Source organism: Labeo rohita, unplaced genomic scaffold (assembly GCF_022985175.1).
Source record: "Labeo rohita strain BAU-BD-2019 unplaced genomic scaffold, IGBB_LRoh.1.0 scaffold_345, whole genome shotgun sequence".
NCBI lineage: Eukaryota > Metazoa > Chordata > Actinopteri > Cypriniformes > Cyprinidae > Labeo > Labeo rohita.
In genome coordinates, this window is record NW_026129263.1 from 39,213 (window position 1) to 57,775 (window position 18,563).

General features: G+C 39.1%; 7 protein-coding genes and 1 long non-coding RNA gene across 8 annotated transcripts; 7 read left to right on the forward strand and 1 right to left on the reverse strand.

Moving 5' to 3' along the window:
* The first annotated feature begins 482 nt into the window (after positions 1–482).
* LOC127160405 (histone H2A-like) lies at positions 483–890 on the forward strand. Its single transcript, XM_051103047.1, has one exon. It carries the CDS (start codon positions 485–487, stop codon positions 869–871), a length of 387 nt encoding a protein of 128 aa, XP_050959004.1. The 5' UTR covers positions 483–484; the 3' UTR covers positions 872–890.
* Positions 891–3,286: 2,396 nt separating this feature from the next.
* Positions 3,287–5,707, forward strand: LOC127160411 (histone H3-like). The gene is made up of 2 exons (XM_051103052.1): positions 3,287–3,615; positions 5,358–5,707. Exons 1-2 carry the CDS (start codon positions 3,287–3,289, stop codon positions 5,677–5,679), a joined length of 651 nt encoding a protein of 216 aa, XP_050959009.1. The 3' UTR covers positions 5,680–5,707.
* On the reverse strand, positions 4,033–5,187 carry LOC127160412 (uncharacterized). Its single transcript, XR_007826741.1, has 3 exons — positions 5,054–5,187; positions 4,717–4,803; positions 4,033–4,384 (listed from the first exon to the last, which is right to left on the reverse strand). It is a non-coding gene; the product is annotated as an uncharacterized LOC127160412 (long non-coding RNA).
* Positions 5,708–6,580: 873 nt separating the features above from the next.
* LOC127160409 (histone H2B) lies at positions 6,581–7,517 on the forward strand. Its single transcript, XM_051103050.1, has one exon. It carries the CDS (start codon positions 6,591–6,593, stop codon positions 6,963–6,965), a length of 375 nt encoding a protein of 124 aa, XP_050959007.1. The 5' UTR covers positions 6,581–6,590; the 3' UTR covers positions 6,966–7,517.
* An 872-nt stretch (positions 7,518–8,389) lies between these two features.
* Positions 8,390–9,068, forward strand: LOC127160407 (histone H1-like). The gene has a single exon (XM_051103048.1). The coding sequence runs from the start codon at positions 8,417–8,419 to the stop codon at positions 9,035–9,037; it is 621 nt and encodes a 206-aa protein (XP_050959005.1). The 5' UTR covers positions 8,390–8,416; the 3' UTR covers positions 9,038–9,068.
* A 583-nt stretch (positions 9,069–9,651) lies between these two features.
* On the forward strand, positions 9,652–10,134 carry LOC127160408 (histone H2A-like). Its single transcript, XM_051103049.1, has one exon. It carries the CDS (start codon positions 9,677–9,679, stop codon positions 10,061–10,063), a length of 387 nt encoding a protein of 128 aa, XP_050959006.1. The 5' UTR covers positions 9,652–9,676; the 3' UTR covers positions 10,064–10,134.
* A 710-nt stretch (positions 10,135–10,844) lies between these two features.
* On the forward strand, positions 10,845–11,299 carry LOC127160410 (histone H3). The gene has a single exon (XM_051103051.1). It carries the CDS (start codon positions 10,869–10,871, stop codon positions 11,277–11,279), a length of 411 nt encoding a protein of 136 aa, XP_050959008.1. The 5' UTR covers positions 10,845–10,868; the 3' UTR covers positions 11,280–11,299.
* Positions 11,300–15,310: 4,011 nt separating this feature from the next.
* On the forward strand, positions 15,311–17,752 carry LOC127160414 (piggyBac transposable element-derived protein 4). The gene is made up of 3 exons (XM_051103054.1): positions 15,311–15,444; positions 15,963–16,043; positions 16,177–17,752. The coding sequence occupies exons 1-3, from the start codon at positions 15,311–15,313 to the stop codon at positions 17,750–17,752; spliced, it is 1,791 nt and encodes a 596-aa protein (XP_050959011.1).
* Positions 17,753–18,563: the final 811 nt, after the last annotated feature.

Below are 18,563 nucleotides of genomic sequence, written 5' to 3' on the forward strand. Positions count from 1 at the left end.
TCAATAGATCTAATAGATCTCTGCGTTCAAATGATCAATTACACCTTGTAGTTTCTCAATCTCGCTTAAAATGTTAAAATGGTGATCAGGCCTTTTCTGTTGCAGCTTCAAGGCTTTGGTATGACCTTCCTCTGTCTGTAAAATCATCTCCTACACTAGCGTATTTCAGAAGTGGCTAAACACTCATCTGTTTATCTTAGCTTTTGAAAATGCTTTGTAAGCTGCTGTGTGGTATATGCCTTATTAGTTAATATTTGTTTCTATATGAAGAAAAGTATAAATGGCAGAAACAGGATTAAGGCTATGTCAGAGAGGCTGGCAAAGAGGGGAGGGGTTTGGAGTTTTGGAGGGACGTACAATGATTGGTTGTTAACGGTGACGGACTCTGGCCAATAGACGACGAGCACACTGTCTTAAAAAGTGGTTGTCAGGCCGCAGCGCTATTATATCTGTATCGATTAGCATCGAAATCGAAAGTTCAATCATGAGCGGAAGAGGCAAAACCGGAGGCAAGGCCAGAGCAAAGGCCAAGACCCGCTCATCCAGGGCAGGACTGCAGTTTCCCGTCGGCCGTGTTCACAGGCTTCTCCGCAAAGGCAACTATGCCGAGCGCGTCGGTGCTGGTGCTCCCGTTTATTTGGCCGCTGTGCTCGAGTATCTGACTGCTGAGATCTTGGAGTTGGCTGGAAACGCCGCTCGGGACAACAAGAAGACCCGTATCATCCCCCGTCACCTGCAGCTGGCGGTGCGCAACGACGAGGAGCTGAACAAACTCCTGGGCGGAGTGACCATCGCTCAGGGCGGTGTGCTGCCCAACATCCAGGCTGTGCTGCTGCCCAAGAAGACCGACAAGCCCGCCAAAACCAAGTAAACGAGATGATCACATAAAACCCCACAAAGGCTCTTTTCAGAGCCACCCAATGTTTCCTTGAAAGAGCGATTTTGGATGTTTCGGTTGTGTGCCGCCATACTGGTGTCTCGCCGTTACAGCAGAGATTGTAATGTAATTCATTTCACCGTCTCGATTAACTGTAGGCCCGATATATAGTCCGGCTGTGCTTTAATCCCCTTCTAGTCCAAATAACTCTGAGTTTGGGTACATGTCGTTTTTTTTTTGGCAAAGTAGTGAGATTGATCGATTTGTTTTATATCATTATTAAATATTGCATTATTAATTATGCCAGAGATAATGCTAATTTAAATGTTTCAAAAGTTTACTTGCCTTTGATAGTATGATGTCATGCATCCCACACGTTGTTAAACGTAACATTCATATACCATATTTGACGGTCTTTCATTTTATAAATAAAGATGCAATTACAGTTCCCAACCGCTAGATGGCAAATGTAGCCCTACTGAGACGTGACTGCTTGCAACGCGAGACTTGAAAGTTAGTAGAGATCACTGCTGCAAGATTCCACATATCCACCGTTTTGAATTTTGTTTTTACACGTGAGAGCAGTGGGAAAGCGGAAAAAAAAAAAAAAAAAAAAAAAAAAAAAAAAAAAAAAAAAAAAACTCTTCAAAACATTTCCTCACTAAAGCTGAGCTAAACGAATAGAATATCTTTGTCACTGTACAAGTACAACACTATTTAGTTTGAAACTTAAAATTTGAGCATAAAGCTTAAAAATACAAATGATTTAAAATGGCAATATAAAATGTTCAAGTTTAAAAGCAGTGTTAAAATAGTGTAAATAGCTCAGATGTGCAATGCAGCAGTAAAACCTAAGCGGTACAATCAGAAAACGTAATAAAAACAGTAGGGGTGAACTTATTATTCCGTGTACATTTGAGGTTCATGTGTGCACTGGGCTACATTTTAGTTACAGCAGCTATCACTGTGTTGTTAAGAAATCAGTTGTGCCAGACAATTTTGGACACTTGTACACTGATGCATATTATACTACCTGCCTTACATTGGCATGTGTTATTCAGGTGTCCATGTTGTGTAGAATTGAAGAAAGAAACCTCAAAGACAGTGCCAGAAGGATGCTGGACAGATAACGTGCCGCATTAATGAAACATTGTGGTGTCGATACTCAATAAGTTTCAACGCAAATCAGAAAACGAAATATCAAACTTTGTCTGCAATTGTTAACCACCTCAATCTGTGTTATATTTTAGGGTTTTAAAAAATACCCTCATGCCCAAATTGAACATGAAGGGGGGTGGTCCGCTGCAGAAGGAGGCGTTTGAAAGGACTGCACTGTTCTCTGTCATTAGAGGTATGTATATACAACACACAACATTTACCAGAGAGCTTCACTCTTTTTTTTATACACACTGAATGGTGATACACAATATATGTCTTGTTTTTGTTTTTAGTGTGCATCCAAGCAAAAGAGTATGACTCCCTGTCATAATTAAAGTAATTAAAGTAAAAAAAAAAAAAAAAAAAAAAGCAATAATAATGATAAATGTCAAAAAAAGCTTTTCCTATGCTATATTTTTATTCTTCCTCTTCTTCTTCTTCTTCTTCTTCTTCTTCTTGTTTGGCAGATGCTGTGATGACCAACTTCTCGGCAGCAACAGAGTTCGACTTGAGGAATGCAGTTGGGAAGCATTTTATACAACAAATAAAACCAACAATTAATCATTTCCTTCAAGTTCACTGTTGGTTGTTTTATTTGTTAAAATAGGTAAACCAACAAAGGGGTTAATCTTTTTTTTTTTTTTTCATTGTCATTGCCATCCATAATGTTTTAACTTTAAGTGTGATAACAATACCTTTGATTTGTATTAGATTTATTTATTTTAAATATCTTAAGGTATTTATTTGTTTATTTATTTATTTTTATATTGTTATTATCTTAAATTCCATAGTTTGTATCATAATATTTGTATTTAAGTGTATTGCATTTATAATATTTTATTTTATTTTGTCATTTTGCATTTTTATCATTTTGTTTTGTCTTAAGTTGTTAAAAATGCTATTTTTCTTCATAAAAGCTGTATATGTAATTTGTTTGGATGCATGGTCATTTTGTTGCCTTTTTGATGTATATATGTAGGTCTTTATTAGCTGTCTATTTGATGACCAATCTATTCTTGGACTATGGTTAGACGTCTATTATATTTTCAGTGACAGCCCAAATTTTGCCTCGTTTTAGCCTAGACGTCAGGGAAGCGCAGGCTGCCGGCTCTTGTTCGAAAACCGGACACGTCCAGCCATTGGCCAATCAAATGCCACTGCGGCTACACCCAATGAGCGCATTGCCGCTGTAGGGCTTAAGAAGTTGGCGGCTCGAGAGGTCGCGTTAGTCTGTTGCTCTGCGTATAGAGAATGGCAAGAACCAAGCAGACCGCCCGCAAATCCACCGGTGGCAAAGCCCCGAGGAAGCAGCTCGCTACCAAAGCCGCCCGTAAGAGCGCTCCTGCCACCGGCGGCGTCAAGAAGCCTCATCGCTACAGGCCGGGTACCGTGGCTCTGCGAGAGATCCGTCGCTATCAGAAGTCCACCGAGCTGCTGATTCGCAAACTGCCCTTCCAGCGTCTGGTCCGAGAAATCGCTCAGGATTTCAAGACGGATCTGCGCTTCCAGAGCTCCGCGGTCATGGCCCTGCAGGAGGCCAGCGAGGCTTACTTGGTCGGTCTGTTTGAGGACACCAACTTGTGCGCCATCCACGCCAAGAGAGTGACCATCATGCCCAAGGATATCCAGTTGGCTCGCCGCATTCGCGGAGAGCGCGCCTAAACTCACCGCTCCTTTAAAAACCCAAAGGCTCTTTTCAGAGCCGCCTCAGCGTTCCTAACAAGGTGGAATTTCCTCTGCTCGTATAAAAACTCTAATGCTCTTTAAAAGCAGCCCATTAGAAAATGCATTAGCAGTACCCTCTTAGTTTGTTTTAAAGCTGTTTTCACAATTCTAATATGGTATATTTACATGTTAAAAAAAAAAAAAAAAGTTAATTTGACATGACGCGCTAGAAACATTTAATGTACTTTAACAACAATAAATATTGTGCATATTACAACCATAGATCCCTTGAGTGTATTTAGAAAGTACAGCTGCACATATACACTCTTGACCAAAAGAATTGTAATAAATTAAAATAAAGGTCAGTGAAATGCAGAACAAGAACACTTCACATTTAACCAAAATACTTAAATCACTTTGTAAAACATTTCTGTTATACCTGTATTACGTTTTTTTTCACTGAACAGCAATGCATGATGTAATTTTACAATAAAAAGAAGTTACTGACAAATGATAAAGTGAATTTTTTTATAAACTCAAGCGTGCAAATGGCTGAACTAAACAAATAAACACAATTTGAAATCTTCATCTTCATGTGGAGGGTCACTTTTCTTTGAGTTCGGTTTTTGCATCTAAGGGCTTGCAGTTCAGACACTGTGGTATTTGGAAACTTCATTGCAAGGGCTGTGAAATGGGAAAATAAATTAGGTAAATAAATAAATCAGAGTTTCTGAGTGGTGTTTTTGAAGGTCACATGCATTATAATTCATATAGATATAGAGTTTTCAGTTTAAGCTTGGACTAATTCCTTATCAAGCTTGACCTGAGCATCTGTTTTTATCCCCTTGTCTGTCATCACCATACAATACTCTGTTACATAGAATATAAGGTTAGAATAGGCCCAACATCTCTAAAACAGAAGTGCTGAATCCATACGTCACTTTATTAGGAGATACGGCAGCCAGATTTAAACCTCTGAGATTCCTTGATATGAGAGACATGAGAAACATACTTACCACTCTCGTCTTTGCTCATCTCTCTGATCTGATTTCAGTGTCTGATCTGTCACTGTTTCAGTGTCTTCTTTTGCAACAGCAGCTCATCTGAAAACAACATCTTAATATTTCACAATGAAATACTGGAAAAAAGTAAAAAATGTGAATTAATCTGGAACGGAATATTTATGTACAGATGTGTGCATTATTTGCTTATATGTTATTATACATTATCATAAGCTTTATTTTTTAAGTGTCACTGAAATGAATGAATGCTAATTTGGTGCTTGCCACAAAAATGGCTGTGGTTCACTAAATGCGGAAACGCTGATAAAGTGGCCTTTGTCTTACTGTGTACCTAATGATCCAATTTTGGTTTTAAAAAGACCAAAAAGAAACACATCTTATGAAGTGGTCTAAGGTCTGGAGGTCATTATGATTTGTTTCATACAATTCATGCATTAAAGTAGAGAGTAAAGGGTGATTTTGAACGGTTATACATTACTGCATTTAGAATTCTTTGGCCTCCAGTCTGCACTGACGCGCAACATGTGACGTTGCATAGCTCCACCTTAACATGTTTCAACTAGGTCCTATAAGCAATTGTAAAGCTTCACCTGCGCTGCCACAGTTTTCACAAACTCTTTAGTGTGTTGTTGAAGAGCTAAAACCATGTCAGGAAGAGGCAAAGGCGGTAAAGGACTCGGAAAAGGAGGCGCTAAGCGTCACCGTAAAGTTCTGCGTGATAACATCCAGGGAATCACCAAACCCGCCATCCGTCGTCTCGCTCGCCGTGGCGGTGTCAAGCGTATCTCCGGTCTGATCTACGAGGAGACTCGCGGTGTGTTGAAGGTGTTTTTGGAGAACGTGATCCGCGATGCTGTTACCTACACTGAGCACGCCAAGAGAAAGACCGTCACCGCCATGGACGTCGTGTACGCTCTGAAACGTCAGGGACGCACCCTGTACGGCTTTGGGGGTTGAACATGTCGGTTCTATCACTTAAAAACCCAACGGCTCTTTTAAGAGCCACCCACATTTTCAAAAAGAGCTTAAAAAAAACAACAACAACATTTATTTGTTCACTTATATATTTATTGGTGGGAACTTACACCTAAATACACACCGACTCGTGTCACCGCGGGGAATTGACTTGTTCTGGGTTAACAAGACTTTAATTCATACAGAAAAGGATTTTTGAAAACATACAATGCGGGAACGTTTTAATGAGGATTAAGTTGTTTAGGTGCAGAAAGCGTGAGGGTTTTGTGTTTTATGAGGACGTTCCATGGATGTAGTGATTTTTATAATGTGCAGTCTTTAGATTGTATATCATACCCTTAGTTCTTAGAGAAAACGTTGCGTTTTTATACGTTCCAAATAAAACGATAACTGTACATTTCAGGTTTTACTATCCTTGTGGGAATATTTGGTTAGGTTTAGCTTGCCTTTGGTTACAGTTCTGTCCCCGAAAATACGGCAGGTACCAAGAGGAAGAGAACCTTCTACGTTCTGTTTTTGCCCCTTCATTCCAGGTTTATGTCTGGCCTTCACGTATTTATCCGCGCCTTCTCCAAGAGTAAAACATTATGGAATTTCAAACTTTAACCTAAAGCTCTTCATTGCCGAGAAGGCGCTTGTGACACAGAGACACCATGAGCGGGAAAGTCAGACAAACGAGCGCGTGGGGGATATGTGAAGCGCTCGAATTTCCAAGCCTACGATTGGCTAATGTGTCCGCTCGCTTCTGTCCAATGAAATAGGGTTCCTTCAGTCAATGCGCAAAAACGCCCAATCAGAGACATCAGTCCAGCCCTCTAAAATTAGCATGAGCTGTCAATAAATACCAAGTGCATACTTCCGAAACAGTATTGTGTTGTTCGTCCCGAGCCAACATGCCTGAGCCAGCGAAATCTGCCCCCAAGAAAGGTTCTAAGAAGGCCGTCACTAAGACCGCCGGCAAAGGAGGAAAGAAGCGCAAGAGGTCCAGGAAGGAGAGCTATGCTATCTACGTCTACAAGGTCTTGAAACAGGTTCATCCTGACACTGGCATCTCTTCCAAGGCGATGGGGATCATGAATTCTTTCGTCAACGACATCTTCGAGCGCATCGCCGGTGAATCGTCTCGTCTCGCTCACTACAACAAGCGCTCCACCATCACATCGAGAGAGATCCAGACCGCCGTGCGTCTGCTGCTGCCCGGTGAGCTGGCCAAACACGCCGTGTCTGAGGGCACAAAGGCCGTGACCAAGTACACCAGCTCCAAGTGAGGTGTGATGTGACTTCAACTACCCCAACGGCTCTTTTAAGAGCCACCCATGTTTTCAGTTAAAGAGCTTTCAGTGTTTAAGTATGTGGTGGGTGGGTCAGATTAGAAAGGAAGTTTGGTTGTCTACTCATGTGAGAACCAGAAACGATGAATCTAAAATATTTGATGTGATACAGACGGTAGTCATAATGTTATAATTACAGCACTACCCAGCCTCTGCATTGTGTGAAAAACATCAAAAACAAGCTACAAATGTCATCCCATTTAAATTGTAACAAGTGGGAAATGAGGGCATATTTATCATATTATTACAAAAAAGTGTATATCATAAACTCGTTCTAGTATACTTGTCACCAGTTCATTCACTTACTCTAAACGTGACCCTGGATCACAAAACCCAGTCATAAGGGTCACCTTTTCAAAATTGAGGTTTATACGTTATCTGAAAGTTGAATAAATAAGCTTTCCATTGATGTATGCTTTGTTAGGATAAGACAATATTTGGTCGAGATGTAACTATTTGAAAATCCAGAATCTGAGGGTGCAAAAAAATCAACATGTATTGAGAAATTCACCTTCAAAGTTGTCCAAATAAAGTTCCTAACCGTGTGTATTACTAATCAAAAATTACATTTTCATATATTTACAGTAGACATTTTTACAAAATATCTTCATGGAACATGATCTTTGCTTAATATCCTACTGATTTTTGGCATAAAAGAAAAATCAATAATTTTGACCCATACAATGTATTTTTGGCTATTGCTACAGAAATACCCCAGCGACTTAAGACTGGTTTTGTGGTCCAGGGTCACAAATGTTTAATTACAGCAGGGGTGGTATTTCGACCTGTATTGCTATTAGTACTTACTTACTTATTTATTTATTTATTTTTATAGTCCTGAAGGATTATGGATAAAGAATTCACTGAATTGTTCGCTTTAGCTAAATAAGTCTAATATGCCTGATGCTGTTTTAATTCAATCAGTCCTGTGTGCAGAGTGAAATTAAATGCACACATGGCAGGGGAAAAACAAGAATTCATATTTTGTAATGCAATTAGTTTGGGGGAAAACAACAACAACAACAACAACAACAACAACAACAACAACAACAAAACACTGTTGTTACAAACTTGAGGCTCGCCCCGCTCTTTTGAACGGATGCTGTCAAAATGGTCTTTTCCTCGTGTCTGTTTTACATTTCAGGAGAAAGCCTTGTACCTCGTCTTGCCACACGCGTAATTTCTAATCTGCCAAGGTGTTTTGATACACTTATTTTGCGCTGTGTGTAAACGGAGAAAACACATTTTCGCCGAGGCTCTCAGACGCTCTGTGGAGCGGGACATTGAGTCTACACGGTTCTCATGTGGCAGTTAAGTTCCGCAGCGCGGCTCACCGCCGTTTCATTGTATTCCGCCTATCGACGCGTGAAACGTATCCGCTCAGAGACATGGCTGAAACCGCTCCAGCTGCCGCCGCTCCTCCGGCTAAAGCTCCCAAGAAGAAGTCGGCGTCTAAACCCAAGAAAACGGGCCCGAACGTCAGGGACCTCATCGTCAAGACCGTGACCGCCTCCAAGGAGAGAAGCGGCGTGTCCCTCGCCGCCCTGAAGAAGGCTCTTTCTGCGGGTGGCTACGATGTGGAGAAGAACAACTCCCGCGTCAAGATCGCCGTCAAGAGTTTGGTGACCAACGGCACCCTGGTCCAGACCAAAGGCACTGGCGCCTCCGGTTCCTTCAAGCTCAACAAGAAGCAAGCTGAAACCAAGAAGAAACCTGCCAAGAAAACCCCCGCGAAAGCAAAGAAGCCTGCTGCCAAGAAACCCGCCGCCAAGAAATCTCCCAAGAAGGTAAAGAAACCAGCCGCCGCCGCTGCAAAGAAGGCGACAAAGAGCCCCAAGAAGGCCAAGAAACCTGCAGCTGCTAAGAAGCCAGCTAAGAGCCCCAAAAAGGCGAAGCCAGCAGCCGCTAAGAAAGCAACCAAGAGCCCCAAGAAGGTCAAGGCAGCCAAACCCAAGACGGTGAAGCCTAAAGCAGCCAAGCCTAAAAAGGCGGCACCCAAAAAGAAATAAATATCACTGAGTTTGTTTCTTCTTAAAACAAAACGGCTCTTTTAAGAGCCACCCACTTGCTGCAATTAAAGAGCAATATTTTTCGGATTATAAATGCATGCTTCTTTAGGCATTTCAGAGAGAGTAAACTCTGAATCTACAACACACTATTTTACTGTACGTGAAAATACATCGATTGCGTCGTAAATATAATACATGAAACACATTAACAGTTATTACGATGTAAGTCAACAGAGGTTCGGCTTGATTTGAAAAGAACATCTGCGGCTGGTTTACTTACAAAACAACTTTGTGTAATGTTTATAGCGACATATTTCAATGTGCTGTTTTATCATTTCTTGGTCATTGTTTTTACCTTCTTCTGCATTTTAGCGAATATCTTGCATGTAAATATATGTACATCTGTGTATTTGTGCAGTGTTTTATTAAGTTTTATGTTATCTTGACAACAGATGACAATGAAGAGGCTGGCAAAGAGGGGAGGGGTTTGGGGTTTTGGAGGGATTTGCAGTGATTGGTTTGCAGCTGTGACAGACTCTGACCAATAGACGACGGGCACACTCTCTTAAAAACTGATCGTCAGACCACACGGCCTGTATTTTTGTATTGCTCCGCAATTACAACCCTACCTGTACAATCATGAGTGGAAGAGGCAAAACCGGAGGCAAGGCCAGAGCGAAGGCTAAGACCCGCTCATCCAGGGCAGGACTGCAGTTCCCCGTCGGTCGTGTTCACAGGCTTCTCCGCAAAGGCAACTATGCCGAGCGAGTCGGTGCTGGTGCTCCGGTTTATTTGGCCGCTGTGCTCGAGTATTTGACTGCTGAGATCTTGGAGTTGGCTGGAAACGCCGCTCGGGACAACAAGAAGACCCGTATCATCCCCCGTCACCTGCAGCTGGCGGTGCGCAACGACGAGGAGCTGAACAAACTCCTGGGCGGAGTGACCATCGCTCAGGGCGGTGTGCTGCCCAACATCCAGGCTGTGCTGCTCCCCAAGAAGACCGACAAGCCCGCCAAAACCAAATAAATGAGCTGAAGTTACAAAACGTACAAAAACGAAAATCTCAAAGGCTCTTTTCAGAGCCACCCACTTTTTCTATCAGAGCGATTTGATTTATTTGCCGAGTTTGAGTATGTTAAATAGTACTTTCTACTGTAAGTTGCTCTGTAATAATAGTAATGAGTTTTTTCTGTAAATTGTAGGAGAAAATTAAAAAAAAAAAAAAAAAAAAATCAAAGTAAATGAGCTTAAATTCAATAAAGGTACAAAATCTCCGAAATACTTTCTTATTTTTTTTTTTTAGAGCCGCCCACTGTCTCCTTAAAAGGGTGCGCTAAATTATTTAATGCATTTGACCTGCTTGTTATAATTAGATTTTATTGTACAGTGTTGTTTTGTTTTGACTCTTACAATTGTTCCTTATCTAAATTACATTTTGCAATGATACCTTTTATTCGTGGTGCGTACACAAAAAAATAGTTAAGGTGAATCTGGTTTTCGTAATCTCATTGTTCTAACAGTTGTCAATGAATTTGAAAGGCCCCTTACGTTTCCGTATGCCTTAATTCTGATAAACAAATAAAGTAAAGGCCGGTAGAAACCGCGTTTTCAGGCTATAAGGGAACTGCGAATAAATGAGCGGGAACCGCCGCTTGTTCGAAAACAGGAAAAGCGCTGCTGTTGGCCACCTCACCCCCCGATCAGAACACAATAGCCAATCAAATGCCTCTGCTGACGCTCCGCCTTATGCAGCAGTAGAGTTTAAAACGTTGCTGCACACAGAGAACAAAAATCCTTCTGTGTTGAAGAGTGAGACAGGAAACTCAAGGCAATGGCAAGAACTAAGCAGACCGCCCGCAAATCCACCGGTGGCAAAGCCCCGAGGAAGCAGCTCGCTACCAAAGCCGCCCGTAAGAGCGCTCCTGCCACCGGCGGCGTCAAGAAGCCTCATCGTTACAGGCCGGGTACCGTGGCTCTGCGAGAGATCCGTCGCTACCAGAAATCCACCGAGCTGCTGATTCGCAAGCTGCCCTTCCAGCGTCTGGTCCGAGAAATCGCTCAGGATTTCAAGACGGATCTGCGCTTCCAGAGCTCCGCGGTCATGGCCCTGCAGGAGGCCAGCGAGGCTTATCTGGTCGGTCTGTTTGAGGACACCAACTTGTGCGCCATCCACGCCAAGAGAGTGACCATCATGCCCAAAGATATTCAGCTGGCCCGCCGCATTCGTGGAGAGCGCGCTTAAACACACCGCTTCTTCTAAACCCAAAGGCTCTTTTCAGAGCCGCCTCAATTCGTCTAGCAAGAACAATTTCCATTATTTCTGTAAAACACGCTCTGCTCGTTCAAGCAAGTCTCGCTTTCTACACGTGATAAATGGGTGTGCAAGTAGTTCTCTAAAATGTACAACAAAACCTATTTTATTCTTAAAACGCAGTTTTGACAAACGGCAGTCGCTTTCGCGAGAGAATTTTGGAAATGTTATGTTTGGGTTTAAAGCAAGTCATTAGCACAGAAACTAAGTTGTTGAATGTTTTAAACAGCATATCGAATTCGATTGATTCACGACTTCATATACTTATGGAATTAGCAGAGCTAGCCCGAAAAAAAGGAATTATGCTTTACTACTTGTGCATTCCCAACGCACCGTCAGTCTGGGGTCAAGGTCGATTGCAAAGTTCCTTTTATATAGCTAATTTATATACATCCATGTATGCATGCATGTTTCTTGTTTTTATCATAACAGCTGCCACATTTTTTGGAAGAAGGATAGATGGATTGCCTTGATATTTATCTGCTCTCTTTAGTTTTTGAAAACGTTTCAGTTAAGCAAGTGGTGGGAAACGGTCACTTATTCCAGAACCATTTAAATGTGCCTTTAACCTTAAAAATCCTGGGGAATACAATTTCTGTCGTATTTACTTCTTTAACCATGAATGAATGAACATTTTTCACATTAAAAAGTTTAAACAGATAAGCAAGAAAACCCAAGTTACTTCAGCCCAATATCTGTTCATCTTGAATTGTCACTAACAATATAAAATTAGTACATTTACTTTATAAAAATACAACACATGTTTCCTGCAATTTATGTGAGAATAAAATGCTTTAATGTAGCTAAAATATTGTAACATGTATTGCCAAAGAAGCCTTCTGTGTTCAGTGAATTTATAATTATAGATTATGATATAGATTTGTATTGTTCGTGTCCATGATGGCCTGTAAAGGATAGAAGAAACATGCAATATCTAGGAAGAGTTATGCCATTTGTTTTTACAATAAGCAAAGTTATTAGAGACGTGTACCTAAAACCGATGACATACAAGGAAGCTCTCCAGAGGGCCATGGACAGTGAAGAAGAATGTACTTTTTCCTCAGAAGAAGGTGAAGACTTTGAAGATGAACGCTTGGATTTTGAGGAGCACATTGATCCTTCAGCAGATACAATTTCTAATGAGTAAGTCATATCAGTTACTAGTTTCACTTATTCCTTATTATTAGTTAGCACATGCAGGGCTGTTTCAGACCTATTTCCAGACTGAAATCAGTTATATTATATCATATTATGTAAAGTGTGATAAAATAAATGTTTAGACTATAACAAAGGTCTAGCTTTGTAACTCACCATTTAACTTATGATTTGAGTTTACTGCTTCTTTAGGGAATCTAAATGTGTGTGCAAACATCTCCTTAGGTGTAAATGTGTTGAAAGTGCTTTACATATGGATGTTGATGCCCCATTAACAGCCATAAAGCGCATCTTTACAGGCCTATATCCATTAATTGTCCGTCACTTATGTATGCGCTGGTATGTTACCGGCCAATCAATGTTTACAACTATTTGAACTTTTCTTTAGGAAAGAGCCTTCAATTGCACATCATATAAGGGTGGCACACAAACATCTTTTGGTTTTCAACGCGGTTGAGTATCTTAAGGCGCAGGCCTTGTGTTAACCTGTCTGACCAGCTCTTGCAATACTACGCTGCACAGCACAAAACCATGAAGCGGTTGGTCACCGGATCTGTGTGCATTGCAAAGCAGTGCATGGCAAGAAGCAGCAAACACCTTGGAAATGCCAGGCATGCTACGTTCACTTGTCTCTTCAGCTGAACAGAAACTGTTTCGAGGAACGGCACAAAAGTCTGTGACTGTGTTAAAATGTATTATAGTTTTTGCTGCTTATTATTTTTGGAAACCATTTTCAACATTGTTAAAAGCAGAATAATAATCAAGTTGATTTCTCAAGGACCATCCCAATGAAGACTGGAGTTATGGCTGCTGAAAACTGTATTTCACTGTGTTAGTGTTCGTTGTCGTCATAAATCCTTTAAACTTTTTTATATTTTGATTTTTAAAAATATGTATGTGCATTTATAACACTATATTATATTATTACATTGTATTATACCACCTTTTCATCAAGTTACAAAAAACAAAATAAAAAAAAAAACTAGTTAACGCTATGCGAGGGTCCTTCTAATGCTGCATCCATGGGAGGGATGGAAAATTTGACATTGTTCTCTCTTCTGACTGCTGATATCAGTCTCTCTCATTTTTTTTTCATTTGATTAAAAGTCGTGAAAACACTGTCGTGTAGTTTTTTCTTTTGCTATTTGAGCAAATGGGAATGCAAAAAATATGTTTGTGGTACTCTTCAATTCACCGCTATGGGAAATCAGGAAATGTAAGAAAGGTCCATACATCACTATTGTTTTTCAATAATGGGATCTTTATTTAATTTTGGGTTACAAATTATTAACCTTTGACAAAATGTGGCCGCAAGTAATGTTTTCTCTGTACTTTCTTCAAAATCCTTTAAAAAGAATGGTGCTATATTTTTATGTGTTTCTAGACATGCCAGGAAAAAAAAACTAAAAAAAAACCTAAAAAAAACAAAACAAAAAACCTCAATTCCGTATTAACTAAATGATTAATGACTGAATTACTAAAAAAATAAATTCTGAAAAACGTAAACAATTAAATTCATACAATTTCAAAATAAACACAATACTCACAAACTCACACTTAACAACAACCTTTTTAGACATTTTTTAGACAAGTCAGTACATCAACTTTTCTATGAGAGTGAGTTTTTTTCCCACTACAGGTGGCCATGATGTCTTTAAATGCTGCCTGTGAGCTAAACAAATAATGTATGAACAAAGTATGAAATCTTTCCTGATTTCTCTGAGGGGAGGTTTTATGGACCAGTGTATGTGGGTTTACTGTGTATTTATTTTTAAAATGTTTGCTGCATGAATTAAATAGTCTGTTACACATATCAGCACATTCTGCACTGAGATAAATAAATAAATAAATAAATAAATAAATAAATAAATAAATAAATAAATAAATAAATAAATAGCCTATAAGTTGTCGGCAAATCCTTTAAATCAGAAAATATAAGTAGCTATATAATGTTAGGACAAAAAAACAAAATATATATATATATATATATATATATATATATATATATATATATATATATATATATATATATATGCATATGCTGCAGATCTGGACAAATGTAAAATTACTGAGTATAATTGTATGTGTTAAACTGACATTTACTTTTTAACATCAATGAATGAATGAATGAATAAATACATACATACATACATACATACATACATAGATAGATAAATAGATAGATAGATAGATAGATAGATAGATAGATAGATAGATAGATAGATAGATAGGTAGGTATTTTAACATTAAATATTATAAACTGACACTTGAGAAAATCCATGCTGTTTCAGCCCAATGTATATTCATCTTGAATTATTACTAACAATATAAAAGTTATTACATGTACGTTATAAAATAGATAGATAGATAAATAAATAAATAAATAAATAAATAAATAAATAAATAAATAAATAAATAAATAAATAAATAAATAAAAGCATGACGTTTCAGTCAGATGGCTGAAGGCATGAAGTAGATTGTATAACACAGGTTCATCAGCAAATGGTTTTTCGTGTTGATAATTTATAAGCCCTAGAAATTTGTGTATTAAATATGATACATTAGAATAATGTACTTTTTGTGTGTGTAAATTATTGAATATTTTTAAATATACAAGGAAAGAAAGGTATCTTTTTTTTTTTTTTTTTTTTTTTTTGTTAATGTTTTAACTCCGATTGCCTACACCCACCCAAAAAATCGCCATTTTCATATGTTAATCATCTGATGTGAGTCACTCATGGTTAACGCCCCTTTTCAATACTATAAAACTGGCAGCAAATTTCAGCGTTGTTTACTTTTTAATCGCGATGGCACACGAGGAAGCTCTTCAGACGACCATGGACAGCGAAGAAGAATGTGATTTTTCATCAGAAGGAGGAGAAGACTTTGATGACGATCTCTTTCATTTGGAGGAAGCTGCAGAGGAGACCATTTCTAAAGAGTGAGTCATTTATTCTAACTTAGATTAGTTACAAAAGTCGCACAGTTTTTATTATTAGTTAACATCGTTAGTTAGGCATGATCGTAATGTAAAACTATTTCAAACCTGCTGTCAAACTGAAATTAGCTAGCACATTATGACTGAAATTCATTGTTGTTTTATTTTATTTTATTTTATTTTATTTATTTATTTATTTATTTATTTTTCATTATGGAACTGTCTTACCAAACGCTGTAATTAAATAAACGTTCTATAATGTAACACGTGATAAAATGAATGTTTAGACTATTACAAAGGTCTAGTTTTGGTTAACTTATGATTCGTGTTTACTGCCTCTTTATCGAGCCTAAATGTGTTTGCAAATATCTGCTTAGGTGTAAATGTTTTGAAAGTGCTTTACATATGGGTGTCGATGCCCCATTAACAGCCATAAAGCATGTTTCTATAGGCCTATATCCATTAATTGTCCATCGTGCATGTGTTGTTACCATTTTATAACCATTTGTACTTTTCTCTAGGAAAGAACATTCAAGTGCACATCATACAAGGGTGGCACACAAGCGTCTTTCAGTTTTCAACGCAGTTGAGAATCTTAAAGAGTAAGTGTGCATTTATCCGCTGTGTGTGTGTCTATTGTATGTATATTTGTATATGTAATGTGAGATAATACACAAAGTATACACATTTGTAAATAGCTTATTGTAATGAAATTATATATTTTCTTATTAACAGAGGTGAGAATGACGGTGACCAAATGCCTGTTGCAAAGAAAGCCAAGACTCTTTCATGGAAAGCAGAGACTGATGTTGACCGGGTTCCACAGACTCTGAGGTTCCTGCCTGCACGGGAACCTGGACCACAGTTGAGTCCTGCTGACTCGCACTCTCCCATGAGTCTTTTCAAGCTGTTTTTCACAGAGAGCGCCGTGGAAAATCTGTGCCACAACACAAATGCTCAGGCTGCCAGGGCAATTGCAAAGGGCTGCAAGTACAAATGGACAGATGTCAGTGTTGATGACATGTATCGCTACATTGGACTCATTTTCTACATGGCCACGGTGAAGATGAGCTCCATCACTGACTATTGGCGGCAGGACAGTCTTTTCTCTCTGCCTTTTCCCGCCACGGTTATGTCAAGGGACAGATACCGCACTATTTCATGGAACGTGCACTTGAGTCACCCAGATGCAGACAAGGAAAATGACAGAAAGAGGGGCACAGCCGAACATGACCGTCTTTTCAGGATCAAACCCCTCATGGACACTATCCGTCTTGCGTGCAAATCCTTCTATCATCCTAGAAGAAATTTAGCTGTAAATGAAAGACTGGTAGCATGTAGAGCAAATACAGGATTGTCACGGCACACAAAAGTCAAGCCGACAAAACTGGGCTTCAAGTTTTTTGTCCTTTCAGACTCATCAAATGGATATACTGTGGACTTTTCTGTCTATACGGGCAAGAATAGTTTTCCCACAGACCGTGGGCTTTCGTATGATGCTGTGATGTCTCTCCTGGACCGTAAAGTTTTGGGCTCTGGGTATCATGTGTACATGGATGATTTCTACACAAGTCCAAAGCTCTTAACAGATTTGTTTACTATGAAGTTTGGTGCTTGTGGAACTTACAGAGACCACAGGAAGGACTTCCCGAAGACCACAGCTAATTCACTGACCAGAAACTCCAGCAGGGGATCCATCAGGTGGATTCGGGATGGGCCTCTTGTGTGTGTGAAGTGGATGGACACGCAAGTGGTGTCTGCTTGTTCCACCATCCATGCTGCATGTACAGGAGAGCGTGTGCAAAGGAGAGTCAAAGCACAAGATACATGGAAGACAAAGTCTTTTCCATGTCCTGCACCTGTGTCTGCATACAACCAGCACATGGGGGGTGTTGACCTGTCTGATCAGCTCTTGCAGTACTACGCCGCACAGCACAAAACCATGAAGTGGTACAGAAAAATCTTTCTACACTTCTTGGACATTGCTGCCACCAACGCTTTCATATTGCACAAAGAGCTGTACGGCAACATGAGCCACAGTCAGTTCATGGAAGAGCTTATTGCAGAGCTCTGTGGCGTGTCACAGAAAGCAGCACCAAAACAGACCAGCACAGACCACGTGCCGGTTCCAGGAGCTGAGGTGACTTCAGACGTCAGAAAAATTGCTACTGCTGGACGGCGGACCTGCGTGCATTGCAAAACAGTGCATGGCAAGAAGCAGCAAACACCTTGGAGATGTCAGGCTTGTGATGTTCACTTGTGTCTTCAGTTGAACAGAAACTGTTTCCAGGAATGGCACAAAAGTCTGTGACTGTGTTAAAAAGTATCACAGTTTTTGTGGAGTGTTGTTTTTATTTTATTTTATTTTATTTTATTTTATTTTATTTATTTTTTTTTTTTTTTTCTGGAAACCATGTTCAACATTGGGGAAAAAAATAAAAAAAAAAAAAAAGTTGTTATAATGGACATTATAATGATTTCTGAGTTATGGCTGCTGAAAATTCAGCATTCATAGTGTTTTTACTGTATTTTTGATCAAATAAATGCAGTCTTGGTGAGCAGAAGATGTGTTTTTATTTTATTTGTTTTTTTTATTTCTTTTTTTGGTTAAATATTTGAATGATTTATGTATTATTATTATCATTATTTTTTTATTTATTTATTTATTTATTTATTTAAACTTAATGCAGCAAAAATCTTGCTACAATAATAGTGCTACATTGTGTCAGTCTAAGTATGTGAGGGAGATCCTCTCTTAGTAGCTTTCCTAAAACAAATAGCATTTTCTGGATCAAGCATACAATTGATTAGAGAGAGTAAACATTTTTGTTACCCTTCCCTCAGAACAACAATCTGAAAACAACCATATTCATACACTCATGATCAATGGTAATGTTAGTGATGACCCAAAGAAAAGTGAAAAATGTTGTCACAAACTCAATTAAGAATTGTGTTATTTAGTAAAAATATAACACCATTCTTTTTAAAGGTTTATGAGGAAAGTAAACCTTTTAAAGAAAATACTACTTCCAGCCACATTTTACTTTAGTTGAATAATTCTTATCTCAGAATTAAATAAAGATCACATTATTGAACAATGAAAATAAAACTAAGAGTAGTGC

Excerpts from the sequence above, each read along its gene's own strand:
- LOC127160409 (XM_051103050.1), top strand. The coding sequence starts at position 6,591 with ATGCCTGAGCCAGCGAAATCTGCCCCCAAGAAAGGTTCTAAGAAGGCC.
- LOC127160405 (XM_051103047.1), top strand. The coding sequence starts at position 485 with ATGAGCGGAAGAGGCAAAACCGGAGGCAAGGCCAGAGCAAAGGCCAAG.
- LOC127160414 (XM_051103054.1), top strand. The coding sequence starts at position 15,311 with ATGGCACACGAGGAAGCTCTTCAGACGACCATGGACAGCGAAGAAGAA. Across the intron at positions 15,445-15,962 it reads GAGGAGACCATTTCTAAAGA|GAAAGAACATTCAAGTGCAC; the intron begins GTGAGTCATTTA and ends ACTTTTCTCTAG. Across the intron at positions 16,044-16,176 it reads GCAGTTGAGAATCTTAAAGA|AGGTGAGAATGACGGTGACC; the intron begins GTAAGTGTGCAT and ends TCTTATTAACAG.
- LOC127160407 (XM_051103048.1), top strand. The coding sequence starts at position 8,417 with ATGGCTGAAACCGCTCCAGCTGCCGCCGCTCCTCCGGCTAAAGCTCCC.
- LOC127160410 (XM_051103051.1), top strand. The coding sequence starts at position 10,869 with ATGGCAAGAACTAAGCAGACCGCCCGCAAATCCACCGGTGGCAAAGCC.
- LOC127160411 (XM_051103052.1), top strand. The coding sequence starts at position 3,287 with ATGGCAAGAACCAAGCAGACCGCCCGCAAATCCACCGGTGGCAAAGCC. Across the intron at positions 3,616-5,357 it reads CTGTTTGAGGACACCAACTT|AGCTAAAACCATGTCAGGAA; the intron begins GTGCGCCATCCA and ends GTGTTGTTGAAG.
- LOC127160408 (XM_051103049.1), top strand. The coding sequence starts at position 9,677 with ATGAGTGGAAGAGGCAAAACCGGAGGCAAGGCCAGAGCGAAGGCTAAG.